The 24,765-nt window shown below is 43.7% G+C and overlaps 1 protein-coding gene across 2 annotated transcripts; it reads left to right on the top strand.

The window, feature by feature from the left end:
- The first annotated feature begins 4,721 nt into the window (after positions 1–4,721).
- LOC122929400 (zinc finger protein 135-like) lies at positions 4,722–23,373 on the top strand. 2 transcript variants are annotated; one of them, XM_044282949.1, is made up of 5 exons: positions 4,722–4,778; positions 7,052–8,194; positions 9,085–9,211; positions 10,596–10,682; positions 20,328–23,373. In XM_044282949.1, the coding sequence occupies exons 2-5, from the start codon at positions 7,178–7,180 to the stop codon at positions 21,875–21,877; spliced, it is 2,781 nt and encodes a 926-aa protein (XP_044138884.1). In that variant the 5' UTR covers positions 4,722–4,778; positions 7,052–7,177; the 3' UTR covers positions 21,878–23,373. The 2 variants fall into 2 exon arrangements, with proteins under 2 accessions (XP_044138884.1, XP_044138885.1); XM_044282950.1 differs by lacking the exon at positions 4,722–4,778 and adding an exon at positions 4,886–4,952.
- Positions 23,374–24,765: the final 1,392 nt, after the last annotated feature.

Genomic DNA, 24,765 nt, shown 5'->3' with positions numbered 1-24,765 from the left:
CATACCTTCAATGGAGGCAGACCACGCGAGTGCTACGAGGCTTGGTGGGACCCAGCTGAACTCCTTCTCTTCCTGATGTGAGAACACTGCATTTTCATGCAGCCACCACCAGGGGGAGCTCAGTGCAAACATTACAGCTTCTAATTGTGACTGTATAAATTCCTATACACTAAGCTCCCCCTAGTGGTGGCTGGAGGCAGGCAGCTTTGTAATAGATGGGAAGCAAGAGATTTATTCTGGTGTGAATACATTTAGAATATTTATGAAGTGCCTGTTCTACTTTTTCTGTCATAGAAGTTGGATAAAGTGTGAGGCCAAGGGTGACTTTTTTTTTTTTTTTCTGAATAAAATGTCTTCTAATTAATAAAAAAAAAAAGAAAATTCATCAGAAATCTGTGGAGTTCTGCATTCATGTACATGGAAACAGGGGGACCAAGTTTTGCTATGCCCTATGAGATCTGTGTACGCCCCCTGATGGTGATATGTACATGACATGTTTTTAGGAGGTACTCACATGGTCCACATTCTGTGCTTTTATAGTCATCACGGTGTATTATCATAGTTTTCGGGGGTACTTTGATGTAATTTAATTAGAGGGTACTTTACCGGGGAACATTGATATACACTTGCCTAGTACAACATTGGCCTGGATTCTATGGACAGAAGGTGAGATATTATTAAAAAGAAAATTACCCATAAAAAGAGGAAATGTTCAGATAAAATACTCAAATTTACACCAGCACAACACAAATGGTTGTAAAATACCTGTAAAATGAAGGCTGATTAATTTTGACAATATTATGTGATCGGCCAAGGAAACATGATTCCTGTTGGCCGCACCTCCCGTACCGACCACGGCTCCCCTAATCCGAACTGACCGTATCATAGTAATTTATGATGGTGGGTCTATTGTACGGTGCTCACATGATGACGTGAGCACACTCCAATAGCCCCGCCATCAAATAGGAACTGTGTCACAAAACCACTATGATGCAGTCAGTTCAGGTCAAGGAAGCGGCGGTCGATCTCGGAGATGTGTCCGACACAGACTGTGGATCAGCCCTGCCTTATGACATGCAGAAACCATTGCCTGAAAAATGAGCAGGTACCAAACTGCTAGAAGATAAGTGAAAGAAAAAAAAGGACGAGACTTCAAGGATTTTAGATCTTTCATCAGGTAGGTATCTTTGGTATTTCACTGGATAAGTGGACAAAGCACAGCACCCATGACCCATCTTAGATATTATAAAGTCACTGAAGGTTCAGCGCAGAATGGGGTCTGCAATCCTTCGGTTCGGCAAAAAGATAGAGGCACGGAACGGAACCCACGGAAGCACTCTGTAGTGCTTCCGTAGGGTTCCGTGGATTCGTTCCGCACCGCATCTCTGGATTTGCGGACACATTCAAGTGAATGGGTCCGCATCTGTGATGCGGAATGAACACGACCGGTGCCCCGTGTATTGCGGGCCGCAATATGGCAACGGTTGTGTGAGCAAGCCCTAAGGGCTCATGCACACGGCCGTATGTATTTTGCGGTCCACAAAAACGGATCCACAAAAAATACGGATGACATCCGTGTACATTCCGTATTTTGCGGAACGGAACAACTGGCCCCTAATAGGACAGTCCTATCCTTGTCCGTAATGCATACAATAATAGGACATGTTCTATTTTTTTGCGGAATGGAAATGGAATGCACACGGAGTAACTTCCGTCTTTTATGCGGACCTATTGAACTGAATGGTTGCGCATACGGTCCGCAAAAAACCCAGAATGGACACGGAAAGAAAATACATTTTGTGCATGAGCCCTAAAGGGATTTTACGAGATATTTTAACTGATGACCTATCCTTTTCCGACAAATGAGACAGCTCACCAAGCACAGCGCCGTACATCGAATAGCGGCAATGCTTGGTATGAAAACTCAGCCCCATTCACTTTGCCTAGGCCATGTGACCGCAATGTCGCTGGCCTTGGCAAAGCTGCAGGAAAGCCACCTCGCTATTCCGAACGCCAGTGCCTTCTCAAACAGCTGATTAGGCCTCGTCCACACTTCCATTTTTCACTGACGTGTGCTGTCTGCATTTTCCACGGACAGCACATGTACCATTGATTTGAATGTGTCCGTTCACCCATCGGTATCTTTTTACTGACCGTTGGTCAGTAAAAAAAAAAAAAATCACAGAGGCATGAAACACTTTCGTCCGTGATGCAGACCAAGCACGCCTATAGAGGTCTACAGGTCCGTGAAAATCCCGGTCACAACACTGATGGTGTCCGTAGTGCTTCTGTTTTTCACGGAAATTGATCTTCAGTTAAGCAACATCCATGGATTATGGATGACACAGGGAGGGTAAAAACGGACACGGACCATCCACGGATCCTTCAAGGATTAAATAAGGACGCCTTTTTCACATATATAATACTGACACGGAAATGTGAACGAGGGCGTAGGGCTCATGCACACGAATGTATTTTCTTTCCGTGTCCGTTCCGTTTTTTTGCACACTGTATGCAGAACCATTCTTTTCAATGGGTCCACAAGAAAAAACGGAAGTTACTAGGTGTGCATTCCGTTTCCATATGTCCTTTCCGGGAAAAAAAATAGAACATAGAAATATGTCCTATTATTGTCCGCATTACCGACAAGGATAGGACTATTAGGGGCCAGCTGTTCCATTCCGCAAAACACGGAATGCACACGAACGTCATCCGTATTTTTTGCAGATCGCAAAATACATATGGTCGTGTGCATGAGTCCGTAGTCTGACCTCTAGTGGTTCTCTTTCAGTACGATAGGTTCATATCCTCTAAGAGTGATCTAATTAGCATGCGCATGGAAATGTTGCGCAAGTGAGCTGAAAGTAGGTGCACATCTCCATGAAAGTGCGACTTTTTAGACAAAATTTGGCGCAACTCACCACTCATAACAGATGAAGAACAGTACACCAGCCCTGGAGTGGAGTCGAAATTAGACTGTGCAACTAAAACAGGCGCAAAACAAAGGGCACTATAGTAAATGTGCCCCTATGTCTGCAAAATGCGGACCATAGACCTATTGAAGTCAATGGGTATGCAAATAAAATAAATAAATACAGATGACACGGTGACCGAATCTGTATTTTACAGATCTGTGGTTTCCAGACCGCAAAACGTGCACGAGGCCTAAGGCCTCGTCCACATTTCAGTGTCAGTGACACATCCATGAAAAAAAGCGTACGTGTTTCATTCGGGAAGATGTCTGTGAAGGATCCATGGTTGGTTCGTGTGTCCGTTTTTACCATCCGTTTGTCATCCGTAATTCACTGACGTTGCTCAACTGAAAATTAATTTCCAAAGAATCTCTTATCAGTCTTCAGTGAAAAACCGACCCAACACTGATCCCATACGTGTTGTGTCCGTGATTTTCAAGGACCCATACACTTCTATGGGCGTGCTTGGTCCACATTACGGATCAAAGTAGTGCATGTCTCCGTAAGTCTTCGGTCAGTAAGAAAATACTGAAATGTGAACAGACATATTTAGGGCTCGTTCACACGAAGCCCGTGCTGTGGACCGCAAATTGCGGTCTGCAATGCACGGGCACCGTCCGTGGGTTAGGCGCATGGGAAACGCAGACCCATTCACTTGAATGGGTCCGCGCGATCCTTCTGTTCCGCAAAAAAAGATAGAGCAAGTTCTATCTTTTTGGGGTGCGGAAGCATGGAACGGAACCCCAGAAAGCACTCCGTAGTGCTTTCGTAGTATTCCGTTCTTCCATTCCCCATCTCCGGATTTGCGGACCCATTGAAATGAATGGGTCTGCATCCGTGTGAATAGCCACGGAACGGTGCCCGTGTATTGCGGGTCCTCAATATGGCAACAGGCATCACACGTTTGTGTGAGCAAGCCTTTAAATAAATGGGTACATGTGCTGTCCGCATTTTCCACATCAGTGAAAAACGGAAATGTGGACTAGTGTTGAGCACGAATATTCGAGTAGCAAATATTTATAGCGAATATCGCCACTTCAAGAATTGGCGAATATTTAGAATATAGAGCTATATTCTCGTTATATGGAATATTCGGCATGATTCCTCACTGCTTCTTGCTTGTGGGCCAATGAGAAGGAAGCAACAATACTTAGTGCACCTATCAGTAATCTGTAGTCAGACCTGCTAAAATATGAAGTTGCACGCAGTGCGAAAAAATATTCGAATCACTGCTGATTAGCGCAATTGCGACTATATTGGAGCACTTCACTCTATCTGCATATAAAGCTATTGTAATGTTCTGCCGTGCCGACCATTTTCTCCAGTCTCAGGAGAAACTTGAAACTTCTAGCAGCTAGAAAAATGTAGCCAAAGTGACCCACGCCTGTATTTCGCGTGTCACGAATTCGCATTACGCGATTTTTACATTGCCGATTTTTCGCCTTCAGTAAAATAATCTAAAATTTTTGAAAGTCGCAAATATATGACAAATATTCTACAAAATATTCGTGAAATTTCGCAAATTCGAATATAGCCCCTGCCGCTCATCACTAATGTGGACGAGGCCTAAGTGATATGATCCCTTATTTCAATAAGGTCTGGCAGCAGAAGGGTTAAAGTAGCCAATACTAAGGGCGTCTCTGCAGGAACCTGCTGTAGTGCTGACTCTGTGCAGTTTGTGCCAGAACTACAATCCCCATCATGCTTTGCTGCAGAAAGCCACTATATCACTTCCTCCACACTTTACGCCAGGAAGTCCTCTGCAGGAAGGAATCCAGAGGATGATCTCAGCTGAATTCCGAGTAGGTATGTGTTGTCCTGCGCCTGCATGCTGTCTGAAAGGTCTGAGGGTCTCCTAGAAGCTGGAGCTCAATGATAATGTGACATTGCAGAGCGGCCATTAATAGGACCCTATTGTTTACAGTCCTGCATGTGAGGAAATCCCCTCTGAATGCTGCTCTTGGAGGGGCCGTCCGGATAGTAAGACCCCCTGTTGTTTCTAGTAGAGGGGAAGGAATGGTTTATATGGTTAACTGCAAGCAGGCGATTGCAAGGGGGTATTCACACGATCCAGAAAATACAGATGGCATCCATATGGCATCCATTTTATTGTGGACCTACTCTATCTTCTTGCGGAACAGACATATGGATGCAGACAGCACACGGATCATCCACGTGCCTTCTGCCTCCGTGTGTCCGTTCCACAGAATGTGGCCGCAAACGGCAGTCCATGGACCTATTGAAGTCAATGGGTCCGCAAAAAAATGCGGATGCAACACAGACCGTATCTGTATTTTGCGGAGTGCAAAATGCATACGGTCGTGTGCATGAGGCCTAACTTGATGAAGTCTCCTTGTGAATACGTATAAGCCTTGCCCACACGTATGGGGTGTAGCTAAGGACTTCTGAGCCCCCTACCCAGAACACCACCAGCTCCATGTGATGTTAACCCCTGAGATGTACTGTGCCTGATGAATTCAGACCCCAAAATTAATCTACACCCCAGGTCAGGTGGCAAAATTAATCCAGATGCCTGGCTTGTGTCGAGACCCCTGGGGGAGACTTTAAAAAACTGGTGTAAAGGAAAACTGCCCTAGTTGCCCGTAGCAACCAATCAGATGCCACCTTTCATTTTTCAGAGCTTCTTTGGAAAAAGCAAGGATGAATCTGATTGGTTGCTATGGGCAACTAAGCCAGTTCTACTTTATACCAGTTTTGATAAGTCTCCCCCTGTGTGCAGCAGCACCCATGGGTGGACAGGATACTGGCAGTCAACAATTCAATATATACTACCCAGTGCCGGACTCCCGGAGTCCATGGGCCTTGTAGAAGCCACTATAGTTGCCACAGTGTTTGGTCTCATTTACATTTACATTTACATTTACATGTCCATTTGAATCTGTGACAAAATCAGTCTGTGTCTGGTCCTCCATGTGCCATCCATATTACACGGACAATGCTCAGCTGAAAGTTGATATCAAAAGCATCCCATATCAGTGGTCAGTGAAAAACGGACCAAACACTGATGTCATCAGGATGACCCATAGACGTCAATGGACCAAAGTAGTGCATATTTCTGTAATTTTTTGAGTGGCCCACGGTCACCCAAAAAAAAATACTGATGCGTGTGGACGAGGCCTTATGGCACACGACCGTATGGCTTTTTCAGTGTTTTGTGGTCCATTTTTCACGGATCCGTTATTCCGTTTTTTCTTTTCGTTGCGTTTCCATTCCATTTTTCTGTATGGCATATACAGTATACAGTAATTACATAGAAAAAATTGGGCTGGGCATAAAATTTTCAATAGATGGTTCAGCAAAAAACGGAACGGATACGGATTGATTGCTGTATGCATTCCGTTTCCGTTCCGTTGAAAGATAGAACATGTCCTATTATTGCCCGCAAATCACGTTCCGTGGCTTTATTCAAGTCAATAGGTCCGCAAAAAAAAAACGGAACACATACAGCAATGCATCCGTATATGTGTGCAAAAAAAAAAAAAACTGAACACCTATACGGATGCATTGCTGTATGTGTTCCGTTTTTTTTTTTGCGGACCTATTGACTTGAATAAAGCCACGGAACGTGATTTGCGGGCAATAATAGGACATGTTCTATCTTTCTACGGAAACGGAATGCATACGAAGTACATTCCATTTTTTTGCGGAACTATTGAAATGAGTGGTTCCGTATACGGAGCGCAAAAAACTGAAAAAAAAACCCGATTGTGCAGGAGGCCTTAGGGGTATGCCTGTTATATACTGTATACCAGTGATCGCACACTCTGGGAAGCCTCTTCAGTAGCTATGACCACATATTCCTACGCCAGCTCTGGCAGCTTGTCACCATCTGAAAGATGTCTTAAGAAACTGCACCCACTAAAATGCGCCCCCAGTTTGTTAGCCGCTGAGCAGAATACGTTAGCTTCTATTCACACTTACATCATGGTTTCCGCTCATAACACAGCTATGAAAGCAATCCCAAGGAATCCTGATGGATCTAGTGTGTGATGGCAAATGTTAAACTGTGGAATGATGTCCTAGAAATGTCACTGACCTTGCATTTTATGTCTTTTCAGTTCTAATAATATGACTGAATTCTTCGTCACCAATTATCTTACATCCTCTCCTAAAAGATCCTACCAGATTGAAGCCTAAATCTTATGACCAGGATTTTGGAGGACCAAAAAAGCTAAAGGAATCACATGTTTTCTAAGCATTTCACAAAACAGGACTATAAAGTGTGTGGAACCAACATTTTGATGGAGAAGAATCTTTCCCATGAGATGATACAGTTAATGTCGACCATGGCTCCCTCACATGAACCTTATGAGAAGCCTCCAAAAAGCTTTATAGATATTGGAATAAATACTGAATTGATAGGTGTGGGTCAAGGAAAATTTACCTGCAGTACGTGTATGTCAATACAGATCGAAGACCATCGTAAAGAAATGGTAGATATAGCCATACAGTGCACATTGGAAATTGAGACTACAGCTGGAGAGGGTATTACTTTGGTGCCCATAAAGGTTGAAAGTAATGATGATGGAAACATGCCTGGTTCTATGCATGTGTTGTCCAACCAGAGTCATTCTTTTGCTTCTGAAAAGATCCTCCCTAAGGACAATTTGCATCTGGTAAACCCAAAATGTTATCTGAATTGTAATACGATAACCCCATTGGCCTTTAATTGTGTGCCTACTGTTGACGACAAGGTTCCCCGAGTTAACTTGAAGGAGGTATATTGTCTTGTTTCCAACGGAATCTTCCAGGGACTCGCTACTGAAGATAAAGAAACCTCACAGTCTGAAGGTCTTTTGGATACTATGACCTTGTTGTCAACAGAGTCACCACCTCCTGATGGGGAAAAATCATCTACAACGACACACAACCATGTACATTTACCTTCCGAGCAGATAAATGTATGTGTTTCAGAGGAAACATTCTTAGAGGACCCTACAACTTCTTCTATTCAACACAACAGTGATTGGGACATTAGCACAACGGGGACTATAAAATCTGAGCCTGGTGATAATCGAAAGGTGCTGAGTCCTGTAGATGTTATTCAATTTCCACATAAAACTCTAGGTTCTACCAGGTTCTCCACCCAACACGATCAGTGGGATGTATTAGAAAATACCATCTTCAGAACTATGCATCCAATATCTGCTGAACCCATGGAAATTCAGCCAGAAAGAGAGCAGGAACCAGCAAGGAATTGTGTAAGCAATGGCAATCTTACTTGTTCAAGAGTTCTTCAGGACAATGTTAATTCCAGAATATTCTATTGGCAACTGATAATTTTGATAGTCTGGCATCTGTTTACTGCATGGTAGTGCAAGATATAATCTAGAATCTCTCAAAGTCAGAAGCAGAATACTGAATGTAGACAACCAATGATGAGATTCCTATCTACCTTTTGCGTGTAAATCACATGCTACATGTATTTGCTTTTCTGTAGCTATCTGATCATACACACTTTGAGATTTACTAAAGGGGTTGTACCTTCTGGCCAACCCTCTCTCTAACAGAGGACGATCAGCTGATCACTGTAGATCCAGCAGCTGAAAACCCTGGCGATCAGTTGATACCATTAGGTGAAACAGTATGTGGCCACAGCTGGAGAAGTGTGGTATTGTATTGTGTCCTTATTAAAGGGGTTTTCCGGGAATTTAATATTGATGACCTATCCTCCGCTGATCAGCTGGTTGATGGGAAGGCCACGCTCCATGCTCGCTGTCGACAGTGCAGTGGTGAGCAGTGTAACTACAAGCTGTCCCATTGCACAAAGTGCAGCCTTCCCTTCAACCAGCTGATCGGTGGGGGGTCCGACACTGATCTGATATTAGATAGGTCATCACTATTAAAATCCCGGGAAACCCCTTTAAAAAAAATTGAGGACCATATAGCACATGACGAAGTTGGGTCCTTCAGAGCAAGAGCTGCCTCAGCCTAATGGGGACGGGCCAGGGGTTCTGAGAATGGGGAATATGAGCAAAGTATTTGTTCTAATTGGACAGCCCTTTAATTCTAAATAATAGGTTGGAGTCATATTTAAACAAAATAAAAAAATCATGTCCTTGGTATTATATGTTTTTTCTTTTTATTTTAGGACTCTTTAACGTTTAGTGATGTTGCTGTGCATTTTTCCAAGGAGGAGTGGATATCTCTGGGAGATCGTGAAAAGTGTCTTTATCGAGAAGTCACTATGGACAATTACCGACTGCTCCAGTCATTAGGTAAAAGAATATTAAATAGTAATCCCACCCAACATCAAGGAATTGAAAGCTTTTTCTGTCGTCTCTTTAGTCTGTTTTAGTCATATAGGAGGGAGGCAGTGAGGGCGGCAGCAGTGAGCGCGGAGCTTCTTCACTCTTCTGTACTGCGCTGTAAAAAGACAACTTCAGAGGCAGCATTGCAGTAAAAAAAAAGTACAAAATCAACAAATGAAGTATGTTGCAAAAATAAATAGAATCATATGCCCCACAAACTTATTGTAAGAATAAAAATGATATGAAACTTATTACACTAAGATTTTATATTCTACTTTCTGTAATATGTTTTAATTGTTACGATCGTCCATATTATGGGAGATTTATTATTGCTGCGGAATCATACCGACCTGGGGGTGTTTTCACAACGCTTTTTTTTTTTTTTTGTAGCTAAGTGGTTAGTGCTCTTGCCTTTAAGCCGTGTATTTGAATACAGCTCTTAGTAGTAATAAACCCTCTCTAACTGCTACCAGTAGTGATTAAGCCCCATATTGTACCCTCTATAGTAATAAGGCCCCCTTTAGAGACTCGCTAGTAATAATGCCCTTTATAGTGCCTCCACTAGTTATAATGGCTCCCTATAGTGCCTCCACTAATTATAATGGCTCCCTATAGTGCCTCCACTAGTTATAATGCCTCCCTACAGTGCCTCAAGTAGCTATAGTACTTCCTAAAACTTCTCCAGTAGGTATAATACCACCCAATGATTCCTATAGTAGTTATAATGCAGCCCACTGGTTCTTATAGTGGTTATAATACCGCCCTATGGTTACTCCAGTAGTTATCACACCCTCTTTAGTGGCTCCAGTAGTAATAGTGCTCCAATAATACTGTATGTTACACCAAAGTGTCAAATAAAAAGAATCAGCTCTCCTCACTCCCATCCTGTTCTGCTGTCTTTGATGCCAACTATAACCTGAGTTGCCTGCGCCCTGGTGCAGATAGTTGCGATGACACCATAATTTCTCCTGCGCAATTGATATGCCCCTATATGTGCCTATGGCCTATGATATTGAATGGCAGGGAGACATTGGCACCTGTGCCCGCTGCAGGATTTAACTAGATTGCCCTCTTGAGAATGACAATACAGTTGAATGTGTGGCGGGCACTACATTTGGGGCCCTCGGCAAAACATCCAGGATCCACATTCCTGAAGTTTGTCCTAGTAACGCCCCTGCCAGTGCTAACCACTGAGCCACTCTGCTGCCCATCCAGTCATTTCTGAAATTGGCTTTAGACGTAGAAGAGAACGTTGGTGGGTGGTGAAAGTGTGAAGCGTGAGAAGATGGTTTTGTGCGGAGCGTTGTTAAACATGATTCAAACAAAGGCGTAATCCTCTTGATGGTTGCAGGTTTTGGGGAAAAACCAGAGATCGTGCAGAGGATTATAAATGGAGAAGATGACCTATGGGAATACAACTGCCCACGATTGGACTCAGGTGAGGAATAGCGACAGAAAGCTTATGCCATAAATATTTTCTTTGGGACCGCCACCTATTGGGGAACAATGGGGTCCTTGACCCTCTTTAATGAAGCCGAAAAGTGTTATATGTATAAATACAAGAAACAGAACTGGATTGCACATAATAAATATCGCTTCTCAGCGTAATTTATCGTGTACCTACCCCTATGCTGCATGCTAACATGAGGCATTAGTATACAATTTGATCAAAAAGCATAGGTCCACTCACCGCGACAAGGTTGCCTCTTCGAATGGGACCCTATTATAAATTTGGCGCAGCACTGCACAGCGACCGCCGATGCCGCAGCACCACCCCAGCAGGCAGCGGGACCCAGCAGTCAAACAGTGCCCCTGCTGTATAACAAAGCCACCCTGGCACTGGGCCCCACTGACCCACCAGGACAGCACCAATATGGTCCTATTCAAAAAGGCAACCTTGTCGCGGTGATTGGGCCTACGCTTTTCGATCAAATTGTATACTAATGTGAGCATGCAGCATAGGGGTAGGTACACAATAAATTACGTTGAGAAGCGATATTTATTATGCTGAGAAGCATTTAGATAAAAGCATAGTATTGAGGATGTGCAATCCAGTTCTGTTTCTTGTATTTATACACAAAAAGTGTTTATATGTTCCTTTAGGCAAAAAAAAACCCCAAAACTGTCCGTTTTTCATGGCCATTTGTGCGTCCATTTTCAGGTTCTGTTCGCTTTTTACAGCCTTTTTGCATCCATTTTTAATGGCCGTTAGAAAACGGATGATTTTCATTGTGTGTGTTTTTACTTAAAACCTCAATCCCTGCTGTGCCCTCAAGAGGTACCTTGGAACCGAACCCGAGTTTGGGAATTTTTTATTTATTTTTTTACAGTAAAAATGAATTTATGACGTTATTACCTGAAGTCTTGCGAGACTTCGCAAAATAATAACTTCGGCTCATAGGAGCCAATACATTCTAATACTGTACGGAGCGCTCGCTCCGTACAGTATTCAAACAAAGTTTTATGCGAATCGACTTCGGATGTTTCATCCAAAGTCGATTCACTCATCCCTAGTGATGACGTATCGCAGGACCTGTGATGAAGTCACTACACTGGGAACGTCGGGTCCTTCTGCATCGTTTGAGGAGTAGTGTGCCGGTGCGTGCAAGTGGTGACTTGTATTAATAATAATAATAATAATATTATTATTATTACCCCTGAAAGGCCATTTTTACTAGTGTACCTGTTTTTAATGGCCCCATTGATTTCACCGGGGTCCATCTGACCCTAAAAATGGCCAAAAATAGGACATGTACTGTTTTGTGACAGCGTGGGAATGTAGCCTAAGGCCTCGTTCACACTTCAGTGTTTGGTCAGTGATTTCCATCAGTGATTTGTGAGCCAAAACCAGAAGTGGAGCCTCCACAGACATGAATTAGAAGGGAAAGATCTGCTCCTGTTCTGTGTTTAGAGTTGCACCTCGTTTTGGCTCACAAATCACTGATGGAAATCACTGACTAAACACTGAAGTGTGAACAAGGCCTAAGAGTATGTTCACATAGCTGATTTTTCTGCAGAAAAATCTGACACTGACCCTTGTATATCTGCTGCACGTTTGCGGTTTTACATGTTATGTCTCATGTTTATACATTTATCCTATGGCTGTAATTGCATTAGTGTTTGCGGTTTACCCAGTGACCAGCCTGTTTGGGCCTTAATGAACAATCGTTTTTTTTTTTTTTTTTTATTGTCGCCTTCCAAGAGTTATAACTTTATTATTTTTCTTTCTATGTAGCCTTAGGAGGGCTTGTTTTTTGCGGGGCCACTGGGTTTTTAACTTTTTTTAAATTTTGCTGCGTTCATTTTTCAGCATAAATGTAACCATAACTTTATTCTCTGGCTCTGTACAATTAGAGATATCAAATACATATAGGTGTTTGTTTATTTTAATTTTTTTTATTTATTTATTTTTTAATACATTTTACTACCTTTGCACTATAAAACCCCTTTTAAAGACCCATAACTTTATCTTGTTTTTCTACTGAGCTTAATTTTTGCAGGATAACTTAGTTTTCATTGGTATTATTTTGAGGTACATAACTGTGTTCTCTTGCCCATGGCATCTATGGGTTTAAACACTTCTACCTATCTGGGCCGTTAGAGCAGGAGCGGGGTGCTCTTTGGAGGACCAAGTCTCCGCTCTAGATTGGGCCACAGTAAAAAGGCAGCGGCCCAGCCTAAGGTTTCTTAGTTACTGCCATAAAAAGGCGTATAGGTGGCCGCTAAGGCGTTAAGGTTGTCCCTGTAGTCGGCCTCTAAAGTAATCAGCGCCTCCCATCTCCCTATGGAGGCATCCATTTTACATGTATGTCTTGTACAAGTGCACATGTTCTGCTGAACCCTGGCAAAAAAAAATATTTTTACCTACTATTTTGTACATAATTACAAGTATTCAGCCTGGAATAAACCTTCCCTGGATTCTTCATACACGCGTCATCTGTTGAGTTGACCAGTAAGTTGCTCTGCTCTATACAGACAAGCGGTTACACCGGAGCATAGAGGGGTTTCCACCGCTGGAGGGTGTCCTTTTCACGATTGTTGAGGAGTCTGCTCAGCATCCAGCAGTGATTCAAGTGAAGAAGCTCTTCCAAGAGCTAGTGTGATAGCTGTATATTTGTTACCCCCAATAAGAGACAAGACTGTAGATTTAGGGTGAAGAAGAATTCACTTTATTGATGGCCACAGCTCAGCCTTTTATCCAGGAAAACAAACTACGGCAACCAATCAATACATAGTAAAAGATAACGCACTCACAAAACAGGGGCTTGGTCATATGGCTTACAAGTAGACACTGTGTCTTTACCCAGACAGTGGACCGGAGTGTTATCTTGTGTATTGTAATTAATTAGGTCAGTCTTGTGGTTAGAGCAGACTGAATGTCTGGAAGTGTGTCTACACCTATGTCCCTGATACACATAGATGTCTGCGTCAATTGTTAAGAGTAGGTATCCAAGGCCCTGGATTAAAGCCATCTTTAAAACAGGGGGCTCTGTTACAGGGCTCCCTCTTTGTGGAACACTTCAGCAGACCCGATTTCATCCTTTTCGGGTCAACTGGAGGCTGCCTGGATGACAGATCAGGGACTGAGTTCCGTCTGGCGGGATAGCCCATGAGCGTTACCGTTCTGTTTCCCGGGGCGGTACTGGATGTTAAAGTTATATGGCTGTAGTTCTAGGCTCCATCTCAATAATCGTCCGTTGTCTCCGGCCACCCTGTTTAACCAAACCAAGGGGTTGTGGTCCGTGACTACCGTGAATTCACACCCATACAAGTAGGGGGTGAGTTTCTTCAGCGCCCACACTAAAGCCAAACACTCCTTTTCAACTGCCGCATAGCTCACTTCCCGGGGCAATAGTTTGCGGTTGATATAGGCGACTGGGTGATCTCCTCTGTCCTCTTACTTGGCTTAGAACTGCCCCCAGTCCGAACATGGAAGCGTCTGTGTGGACGGTGAAACGTTTGTTTGGGACTGGGGCAGCCAACACAGGAGCCTGCATAAGAGAATCTTTCAAGGCTTGAAAAGCAGTTTCACAGGTGGGAGACCACAGGACCTGTCCGGGAAGGTTCTTTTTCGTGAGGTCAGTCAGGGGCTTAGCTAGGGTGCTGTAGTCTGGTACAAACTGTGTGTAATACACTGCTGTCCCCAGGAAGGGGGTGTGGGTCAGTTAGCGACATCTTCTATCTTAGCGGGCTCTGGCCGCTGCCCCCCCCCCCCCCCCCTGACCCGGTGGCCCAAATACTGGACCTTCGCCATGCCTATATGACATTTGTCTGGTTTCAGTGTCAGGCAATCTGCCTGAATCTGATCTAGCACTGCCCCCACATGCCTCAAGTGCCTCTCCCAGGACTCGCTATAGATCGCAATGTCATCCAGGTACGCACAAGTGAAATCCTGGAAGCCATCAAGGAGTCTATCCACCAAGCGTTCGAACGTGGCTGGGGCATTTTTCATCCCGAAGGGCATGACCCTAAATTGGTACAAGCCAAACTGGGTGTCAAAAGCCGACTTGGGGATATCCTCCTTGGCCAGGGGAATCTGCCAATACCCCCTTACAGAGGTCAATGGTGGTCAGATATTGTCCCCTGGCAATGCAATCCAATATCTCATACACTCGGGGCATGGGGTAGGCATCTGTCACGGTTTTGTCATTTAGCCGCCGGTAGTCCACGCAGAACCGGGTAGTCTCATCCTTCTTTGGTACAAGGACTACTAGGGATGCCCAGGGACTATCGGAGGGCTCAATGACTCTTAGCCTCAACATTTGCTGTATCTCCTCCCTCATGCCGGCTCTGACAGCGTCGGGTATCCTTTATTCGGGTTGCCTAATCGGCGCCTGGCCTGGGGTTTCTACCCTATGAGTATCTAGTGTTGTAAACCCTGGTTCTTGGGAGAACGTGTGGCTCTTACTGGCTATTAAGCAGTTTATCTGCTCCCTCTCGGTGGCTGTCAGTCGGTCCCCTAGCTTTATCTGACTAATGGGGTTAGTCTGAGGCTGTCTACTCAAGAGGTCAGGTAATGGTAAGCAGTCTGGATCCTTCAGTGGCTGGGGTGCACATGGCAGTTATGTCCTCAGTTCTTTCATATTATGATTTGAGCATATTAATGTGGAAGGCTTTCTCATCTTTGTCTTGCGATTACATATGTGGTATCGCAGAGTTGGGCTTCAACCGTGTAATGGCCCTGCCATGAGTTCCAGGGGTCCTCGCACCCTTTGCCCGTTCAGTAGCTCAAAAGGAGAGAACCCCGTGGATTCCCGCGGCACCTCCGTACGCAAACAGGAGGTGAGGTAGGAACCGTTCTCAGTCACGGTATTCGTCTGTGAACGTTTTCAACATTTTATTTGACTGTACCGTTGAAGTGCTCGCAAAGGCTGTTGGTCTGGGGGTGGTACGGGGAGCTAAGTAGGAACTTAATTTGGCAGACTTTCCACAATTGGTGAGTCAGTTCAGCGATGAACTGGCTCCCTTGGTCGGAGAGGATCTCCCTAGGGAAACCCACCCTAGCAAATATCCAGACCAAGGCATTGGCAACGGTGTGCCTGAATATTGGATAAGGCAACGGCTTCGGGATAGCGGGTGGCATAGTCCACCACGGTAAGGATAAATCATTTACCGGATAGACTAGGCCGTTTGAGGGGCCCTATCAGGTCGACTGCTATGCGGCTGAAGGGCTCTTCTATGATGGGCATGGATGGATAGCAGCTTCGCCTTGGAGTGATTTCTCCCCCCCCCCCCCCCTTCCCTTTTCCCAACCCGCTGGCAAACATCGCAGGTCCGGCAATAATGTCGCACATCTGTGGAGACACCCGGCCAAAAGAAGTGCTGGGTTACTCGGTGAGAGGTGCGAGTCATTCCCAAATGTCCTGCTAAGGGAATGTCATGCCCTATTCGGAGAAGCTCTCGTCGGTACTTTCTTGGATCTAGCAACTGGCGCGTCTGTAAAGGGGCGGCACCAGGGTGATGGATGTCAAACACCCGGTATAGTTTGTCTTGTTCTCATACATATTTTTCCCCTTCTGAACCTCGCTGACCTGTCTCCACCCTAAGGTGATACTTTTGGAGGGTGGGGTCAGCCAAACGAGCAGTTCTGTGGCATTCAAGGAGACAAGGTCTTTGAAGACGTTTTTTGTTTTTGAAGCCCTTCAGTCTCAGATGCCGTCTGATGGTTATGGGGCTGCAGTCAGCACCAGTAAACGCCTTACTTTGGGTTGAGGATCGTCCAGTGTCTTGACGGACAGCCAATTGGATCCTCCGGCTCGGTGCTGATGAAATTTTTGGGGGTCTTCCACTTGACTTTTTTGTTCCATAACCCTCAGGCTCATTTAATAAATTCCAAATGACTGTCTTACTGCGTCCCACCTCAGCAGCGATGGCGCGCTGTGAGAGACCCTGCTTATGCAGTTCAACAACCCGACCATGTTCAAAAAGAGTTTTTTTTTGCCTTTGCCATCACGACTGTGACTACCTGACAGAAAATGACAATGAATCCACATCTTTGCACAGATTTGGCCTTTTAAAGGCATGTGGCCCTAAAATTTGGATCAGCTGAAAAACAGCCTGTTTCAGTTAAATCGTTATTTTCAATTAATTGAATGCTCAAAAAATGTTTTTTCTCATTTCTTCTTGTTGCATGTTGAAGCTCTACTTGGAACCTTGTTAAGATCCAACAATGTAAAATAGAATTTTTTTATTTTAATTTATTTTTTTGCCATTTTTCAATTGGTCTTAAACTTTTGATCAGGACTGTAGCTCCTCCGGCGACTTGGACGGACGGCGACAGTATTCCCGGTGCAATCATTGTTGTGGACCAAGTATCACTGTATGAGAGTCAGGGTGGCCCCAGAGTCTCGCAGGCCCTGAGGTGGTTGCCCATTGACCAGTATCTCTTGGCGGTGCTGTTGTCTGCTGTTCTGAGCGGTGGCTTGGATGGGGTCGGCCTCGTATATGACCCCTAAGTATTCCTCAGCTTCAGCTTCCACACAGTGGGCAGCTTTTGTAGGTTGGGGGCGGTTGGAGGTTCGTCCCCAGTTGGACCTGGGTGGTTCCAGGGGGCAGTTGCCCCTGATGTGTCCCAGCCGTTGGCATCCATGGCACCATAATCAGGACTGGTTCTGCTGGAACCTGGGGGGTCCAGAGTAGCTGGCTGGGGCTGGAGGGACCGGAGCATGGAACTCTGCCCTAGGAGGTGGTTTTGTAATGGTCGGCTCAGGACGAGGAGGTACAGCGGTTGGTTCTGGCCGTCGGCAGTCCGTATACTTATCTGCCAGGTGCGCTGGGTCCTGTAGGGTGAGTGGCAGTTAATCCTGAAGCAATTTCTTCAGGCTCAGTTGTTATGCTCCTATAAAATGTTCGAGGAGGACAGCTGCAAAACTCCTTCTCCTGTGGTGGCTTGGCATCCCTGTACCCAATGGGATGCGGCCCTGTGTAGCGTACAGGCCCACTCTGAGTAGGAATCTCCTCCTTTCCATTTGGACTCCCTAAACCGTCGCCGGTATGCTTTGGGGGTTACAGCATACCGGAACAGTAGCGCTTCCTTTACCGTGGCATAATTTGTAACATCCTCGGTTTGGATGTCACGAAAAGCTTCACTGGCCTTTCCCAACAGTTTTCCCGACAAAATTGTAACCCATTCCTCGGGTGGCACCTGATGTAGCGCACATTGCCTTTCAAAGTTGGCCAAATATCTATCTATCTATCTCTCTCCATCTGTCTCTCTTGGGATGCTTTAAATGCTGCAAATGGTACCTTTTTCCGCTCGCTGGGGGTCACAATCAGTAGTACCGTTGGTCTCTCTGGTCTTTGTGCGGTCAGTACCTATAGGTGATGGGCTCTTTTCTCCCTTGCCTCCTCTATTGCTGCGTTGAGAAGCTGGGTTACCAGTTCCACATGTGGATTCGGCCCACAGAGTGTCAGCCTTCTTTGTACGGTTCTCTGGATCTCGTCCTCTTCTCCGTTTGGTGGGTTGGAGTTGGCAATGGTGTTGTTTTGGTCCAATTCGACCAATTCAGCTATAAGTTCCTTTCGTGGTCGGTTACTAGCCGAACGCCCACGGCTCTCCAGAAAAATCCTTCAACGTTAGCAGTTTCAGTTTCTCATACTGATTCTCCATGGATGTAGTACCTCCTCTGGAAAAATAGGACTAATCCCACTGCTGCCACCAATGTAGCGGTTACCCCAGAGCGTAGAGGAGTTTCCACCGCTGGAGGGTGTCCTTTTCCTGATCATTGATGAGTCTGCTCAGCATCCAGTAGTGATCCAAGTGAAGAAGCTCTTCCAAGCGCTAGTGTGATAGCTGTATATTTGTTACCCCCAATAAGAGACAAGACTGTAGATGGAGGGTGAAGAAGAATTAACTTTATTGATGGCCACAGCTTGGCCTTTTATACAGGAACACAAACTACAGCAACCAATCAATATACAGTGAAAGATAATGCACACATAAAACACTGGCTTGGTCACATAGCTTACAAGTAGACACTGTGTCTTTACCCAGACAGTGGACCGGAGTGTTATCTTGTGTATTGTAATAAATTAGGTCAGTCTTGTGGTTAGAGCAGACTGAATGTCTGGAAGTGTGTCTACACCTATGTCCCTGATACACATAGATGTCTGTGTCCATTGTTAAGAGTAGGTATCCAAGGCCCTGGCTAAAAACCATCTTTAAAACAGGGGGATCTGTTACACATGGCCATATTGTCTCTTGAACCTCAACACTCGCTGCCTAGTTATTGGGTCAGAACATGTCCCTTCAAATCTGTGTGCCAAAAAATCTGTGACATATGAACTACGTTAACAGATTCCCATTGAGGAACATTGGGAGGTGGGAAACAGGCGGTTTACACATTTCATTGCAGAATATGCACCAAATTCCGTGTGAAAAATCCGCAATATGAACATATCCTTAAACTAACTTGAGGAATTTTAGAATTGCCAAACTCAATGTTTAGGCTATTGAATTTACTGCACTTCGGATATTATTTTATAGTTTTGTCTTGAACTTCTTTGTACATTGCGGAGATCACTTACTCAAATGTTAACTAATAAGGTTGGAATGCCAAAAGTGTAACCTATGGCTCCTGAACCCCAGTGCAAAATCTGCAACCTTCTCTCCTAATATATGCCATATGTATAATACTTCTTTTGTAGCACAGAGGCCATTTGGTTCCCTCTGGCATCAGGTCCTAGAGTTATAAACCTTTTTTCTGTTAAGCACAATATGGGAGGACTAACTAGGCTCCTTCCAAAAGGAAGAAGAATCCAGTAAGGAATTGTAATAGTTAATTACGCCTCAATCTCCTGAGATTATAATTTATTTAATTTTTTAATTTTTTTTTTGGTTTTCATTTTTCCTTCCCGGAGCCATGACTTTTTTTTTTTTTTTTTTTTTTCACATAGCCGTATGAGGGCTTTTCTCTTGCAGGACAAATTGTTCTTTCTAGCGGCACCATTTAATATTACATACAATGTGGTGGAAAGCTGGAGAAAATTTTCAGTTTTACAGATTTTGTCTCTTCAGCGTTCACTATTCAGTAAAACTGAGTTGTTACCTTCATTCTCTGGGTCAGTACAATTATTATAATGTATTTGTATAGATTTATGTTTTAATACTGAAAAATAAACTTTAGTTTTTTTTTTTTTTTTTCTTTTTTCTTAATTTCCATATTCTAACCCCATTATTGGCATGTCTAACTTTTTGATCACATTTTATTCAATTTTTTGGGTAAGTAAAATGACTAGGCTTTTTTATTTATTTTTTTCGTTACGCCATTCGCTGTATAGGATAGGCGTTTGCAGACCTTGGCCCTAGCAGAGATCCAGCAGCTATGGTGCTTGCAAGCAGGTGCCATATTTAAATCCCCTCCTTCCGCCATACATGTACGTTGCCAGGACTCTAGGGATTAAGAGTTCTTTGTGCTACACCCCTCACCAATCTGAAATGGATTACCTATCCAGAGGATAGATCCTTAATCTCTATAACCCAGAATCCTTTTAACTTGAATTTCTTCCTGGCTATTTTGGAATACAATTCCAGTAAATTTACCATAATTTTGTACTCAATTGACTCATGAAAATGTCTTTACAGATTTGTCAACTGGAATTCCTATGGATCCAAACAATGTGCAGAAATTCAGCCAGCGATCATATTTGACCCATCATGATGATCTTTGCCATACACCTGAAGAACAGTCTCAATCGGAGAGAAAACAACGGATGGTTTGTGGCCCCAAGACACCTGGATTATGCTCTATATTTAATGAACCAATAGGTCTAGGTTGTCCATTTGATGTCAATAGGAGTTCTGCAAAGGTTGAATTGAAAAAGAATAGACAGCACAAGAAATCCACGCAATCGCGTAAGGATTTAGGTCAAATTGGTGTTAGAGATTATTCATGTACAGAGTGTGGAAGTCAATTTCTACGAAGTTCTCAACTGAAGTCCCACCAGAAAAAGCACACAAATGAGAAGTCATATCATTGTGAAGAGTGCAACATGTGTTTTTCAGAGATGAGTATTTTAGTGAAGCACCAAAGGACTCACTCAAGCATGAAGCCATCTCCATGTCTAAAACGTGAGAAAAACTTTACAGAGTCTTCTCATCTTAAGGTGCAGCAGAAGACAAGCATTAGTAAGGAACAGTGCACGGAGTGTGGCCACCACCTAAGTGATGGGAAGAAGCTACATCCAGGACGGAAAGACTGTATAACATGTAAACAACGTTTAGCAGATAGACCTAGTGTCCACCGCCGAAAAACACCCAAGAAAAGTGAAAAGGCTTACCGGTGTACACAGTGTGATAAATGCTTCACTCGGAAATCCAACCTTCATGTCCATTATAGAATCCACACAGGGGAAAAACCATACATGTGTTCTGAATGTGGAAAAACCTTCATCGATAGGTCAAACCTTGTAAGTCATTCGAGAATCCACACCGGAGAGAGACCATATTCCTGCAATGAGTGTGGCAAGAGCTTCAGCTACAACTCGGCATTCGTGATTCATAAGAGGGTGCACATCGGAGATAAACCGTTTGTTTGTAGCGAGTGTGGGGAAAGCTTCTTCTCTAAGACCCGCTTGACCGTGCACATCAAATCTCACACAGGCGATAGGCCCTTTGGTTGTGACATTTGTGGTAAAAGTTTTTCCTGCAGTTCGACACTGATAAAACACCAAATTATACACACAGGTGAAAGGCCTTATGTCTGCAAGGAATGTGGAAAAACCTTCATTCGGGGGTCTCATCTTGCCATCCACCAAAGAACACACACAGGGGAAAAACCTTACGAGTGTCCAGAATGTGGAAAAGGCTTCACGGACAAGTCCAACCTTACAAGCCACCAGCGAACTCACAAAATGGAGAGAGACTTTGCCTGTAATGAATGTGGGCAGAAATTCACACACAGTTCTACACTGAGGAAACACCAACTTATCCATACTGGTGAAAAACCCTATGGTTGCTCCGAGTGCGGGAAGATGTTTTCTCGTAGCTCAAACCTTGCCATTCATCTCCGAATGCACACTGGCGAGAAGCCGTATGCCTGCACTATGTGTGAAAAAACATTTTACCATAGCTCGCATCTCATAAAACATAAAAAAATTCATACAAAAAGTGAAAATCCACATGGCGACACGTAAGGTTAAAAATGCAGAGTGATCATTCAAGGGAACACGCCAGAAAACCGGATTGGAAGAACACCACAGAGTGAATACCAGTCGCACCTCAAGCCCCTGGCTGTCTCCATTTGCCCCATAGACTTTGAATGGAGAAGCGGCATGCATACTCAACATGCAAAACTTCTACTCGCTGCAGTCTCAAAGGGGCTTGCTACTACTGCTTGGAAAAAAAGGCATACATTGCCTATTACCATAAGGTCAAGCTACTTTGTCTTCTCAACTTCTATCAGAAATGGCGTTTTATGTGATAGACAGACAGGTTATTTGGGACCAGGCTTCTTAAACTTTTACCAGTGCAGTTCTGAGCTGGTAGTAGCTAGAAACCATGGTCATATCTGGGATGTTACTGACCTGAAAATAAGGACCTTCTAAAATTCAGTTCTGTAATCCTTGGTAAACTCTCTTAAAGTAGTTATCCTATGCAATGGATAGGACATTTCAAAAGAAGTATTAGTGTTGTGTATATATGTTATAAAATTATAGTTCACTTTTTTTTTTTTTTTATGTACATTACATTTTCCTCCCTGGTAGCGCCCCTTACTGTTTACCCTTCTGGCCCACCTTCTGCATTCAGAGGTGGACGAACATGCTCAGTAGCTTATCTACTCCCATACTCTTTTCAGTATCGGTGAGCTCCTAATGAAGCAGCCCAGACACCTTTCCTTGATCCCTCCCTACTTTCTAAAAATACACAGCTAGTTCTCTCTGGACAGTGGAGAAAGAAATTAGTGTTGCGGTGACATCACGATGTGGGAATAATGCACAGGTGTGATGTAACAGGAGAGTGTTGATAAAGATTCTGTTGTCGCAGCTAATGGCCATGGACCGTGTGGTCACCACACATGGATAATAATCAGCATGCTGATGCAACAATGCACACAGTGATGTCACAGTGCAAAGAAGATGCACACAGGGATAATGCACACTGATGTCACAGTGCAAAGATAATGCATACATTACAGGGTTAATTTATACAGTGATGTCACCATACAGGAGTAATCCACACAGTCATGTGACCCTAAAGTAGTAATGCACACAATTTGTCACATTAAAGGGATAATAAAAACAGTATCACAGTACAGGGATAAACATAGTTCGGTCACAGTACAGAGATAATAAACACAGTGATGTCACAGAAACGGGATAACAAACTCTGTGAAAGCTACTGGCAAAATAAACAGTGATGTCACAGTATTAAGTAGTATGCGTAATGTTACAGATCATGTTCTTTAAAGGGAAATAATGAGGTTTTTTTTAGCAATTTCTCACAGCTTGTCTCTCTAAATAGAAGATTCATACTTGCCTGCTCCCTGCTGCTCTGGTCCTCCACATCTCCGCTGCTGTGTCCATGTTGCAGTCCCCACAGTCTTGACGTCCGGCTCAGTATTGGCATGGTGACATACTGCTCTGCAGCCAATGACTAGCTTCAATGGTGACATACTTCTTATGGCTACATCACCGCTAAAGCCAATCACTAGCTGCAATGGAGCATGTGACCATGCTAATACTGCACCGGATGTCAACACTGTAAGGACTGGAACATGGACACAGCGGAGGAAACATGGAGGACGGGAGCAGCTAAGTATAAGTCTTCTGTTTAGAGAGGCAGGCTGCGGTTGCTTGCTAAAGACACATTATTCCTGGAGAACCTCTTTAAAGGGTACCACTCATGTAGAACATGCCAGCTCATCAGGGATGCCAACTGTCCAGAAATTTCTGGACAGTCCATAAAAATAGGTGACTTTTTCCAAACAATAAATTATTATTAATAATAATATTATATATATATATATATATATATATATATATATATATATATATATATATATATATACTTTTTTTTTTTTTTTTGACTGGGGGTTCTTGAATAGACTATTTTGGTGATAATTTATAATTGTTTTACAGCTCACAATAAATGCTTGTAACGAGTTCTTATCAGTATATTGAGCTATAGACATATATTACATATAATCTTTGTCATTATGTTTTTCCAATCTGTCAGTGAAAAATGTTGCCTGTCCGTGATTTTAGGATAAGTTGTCCAGAAAAAAATAAAAATTCTGGTTGGCAGAATTTGCGGTCAGCCTATTATAGGGCAGGTGGAGTTGAGCAGATAGTTTGTGTAATAAGTAGAATTTGTATTGTATTCATTTAAATGCCTGCTCCTTATGTGCTTGGAGTCCAGTGGATGGTCCTATCAGTGATTGACAGCTTTCTTTGTAGAAGTGTTTTATACAGAGATGATGGTCAATAACTGACGAGATCACCACCAGGACTCCTAAACCGTGAACAAGAACAATACTGAATCTTTTTCTGTAAAACTGTTTATCAATCTGCTTCTATTAATGACATCACAGGCTTCTTTTATACCTACCTACATGCAAAAGCAGTACTCCTGCCTTATGGGAACTTGAAGGAGCTTTAATGGGGCTGAGCTGCTCCTAGGCCACGTGATTGATTGGTCTTTTAAGTCACTGTCCTAGTGGAAGCAGCAAGAAGACCCTAGCACTCACAGGAGCGCTGGGGTCTTCTCAAACAGCTGATCAGCAGGAGTCCTGGGTGTCAGACCCCCACCGATCAGTTGCTGATGACCCATCCTGAGGGTAGGTCATCGGTTTCAAAGAGTCGGATAACACCTTTAAGGGTGAATTTACCAAGCCAGAATTCTGGCTCAAAAAATTCTCAAGGTAGGGTTGTGCGACTTTTTGGGCTCACTTGCTCACCAATTTTAAAGCCTGTTGAATTTTTACTCCACTTACTCAAGTTTTCAAAAGTGGGTTGTAAAGTAACTGTGGTAAGATTATCCAGCTGATTTATGACAGGTTTATCAACTGTGACTTTTTAAAAAG

The sequence above is a fragment of the Bufo gargarizans genome, chromosome 2 (assembly GCF_014858855.1).
Source record: "Bufo gargarizans isolate SCDJY-AF-19 chromosome 2, ASM1485885v1, whole genome shotgun sequence".
NCBI lineage: Eukaryota > Metazoa > Chordata > Amphibia > Anura > Bufonidae > Bufo > Bufo gargarizans.
Note: the sequence above shows the minus strand (reverse complement) of the source record. Positions and strands in the feature narration are given on the sequence as shown.

Bases quoted from the DNA above. Each gene is read 5' to 3' on its own strand.
- LOC122929400 (XM_044282949.1), top strand. From the start codon at position 7,178: ATGTTTTCTAAGCATTTCACAAAACAGGACTATAAAGTGTGTGGAACC. The intron at 9,212-10,595 runs GTAAAAGAATAT...TGATGGTTGCAG, and splicing joins CCGACTGCTCCAGTCATTAG to GTTTTGGGGAAAAACCAGAG. The intron at 10,683-20,327 runs GTGAGGAATAGC...ATGTCTTTACAG, and splicing joins CTGCCCACGATTGGACTCAG to ATTTGTCAACTGGAATTCCT.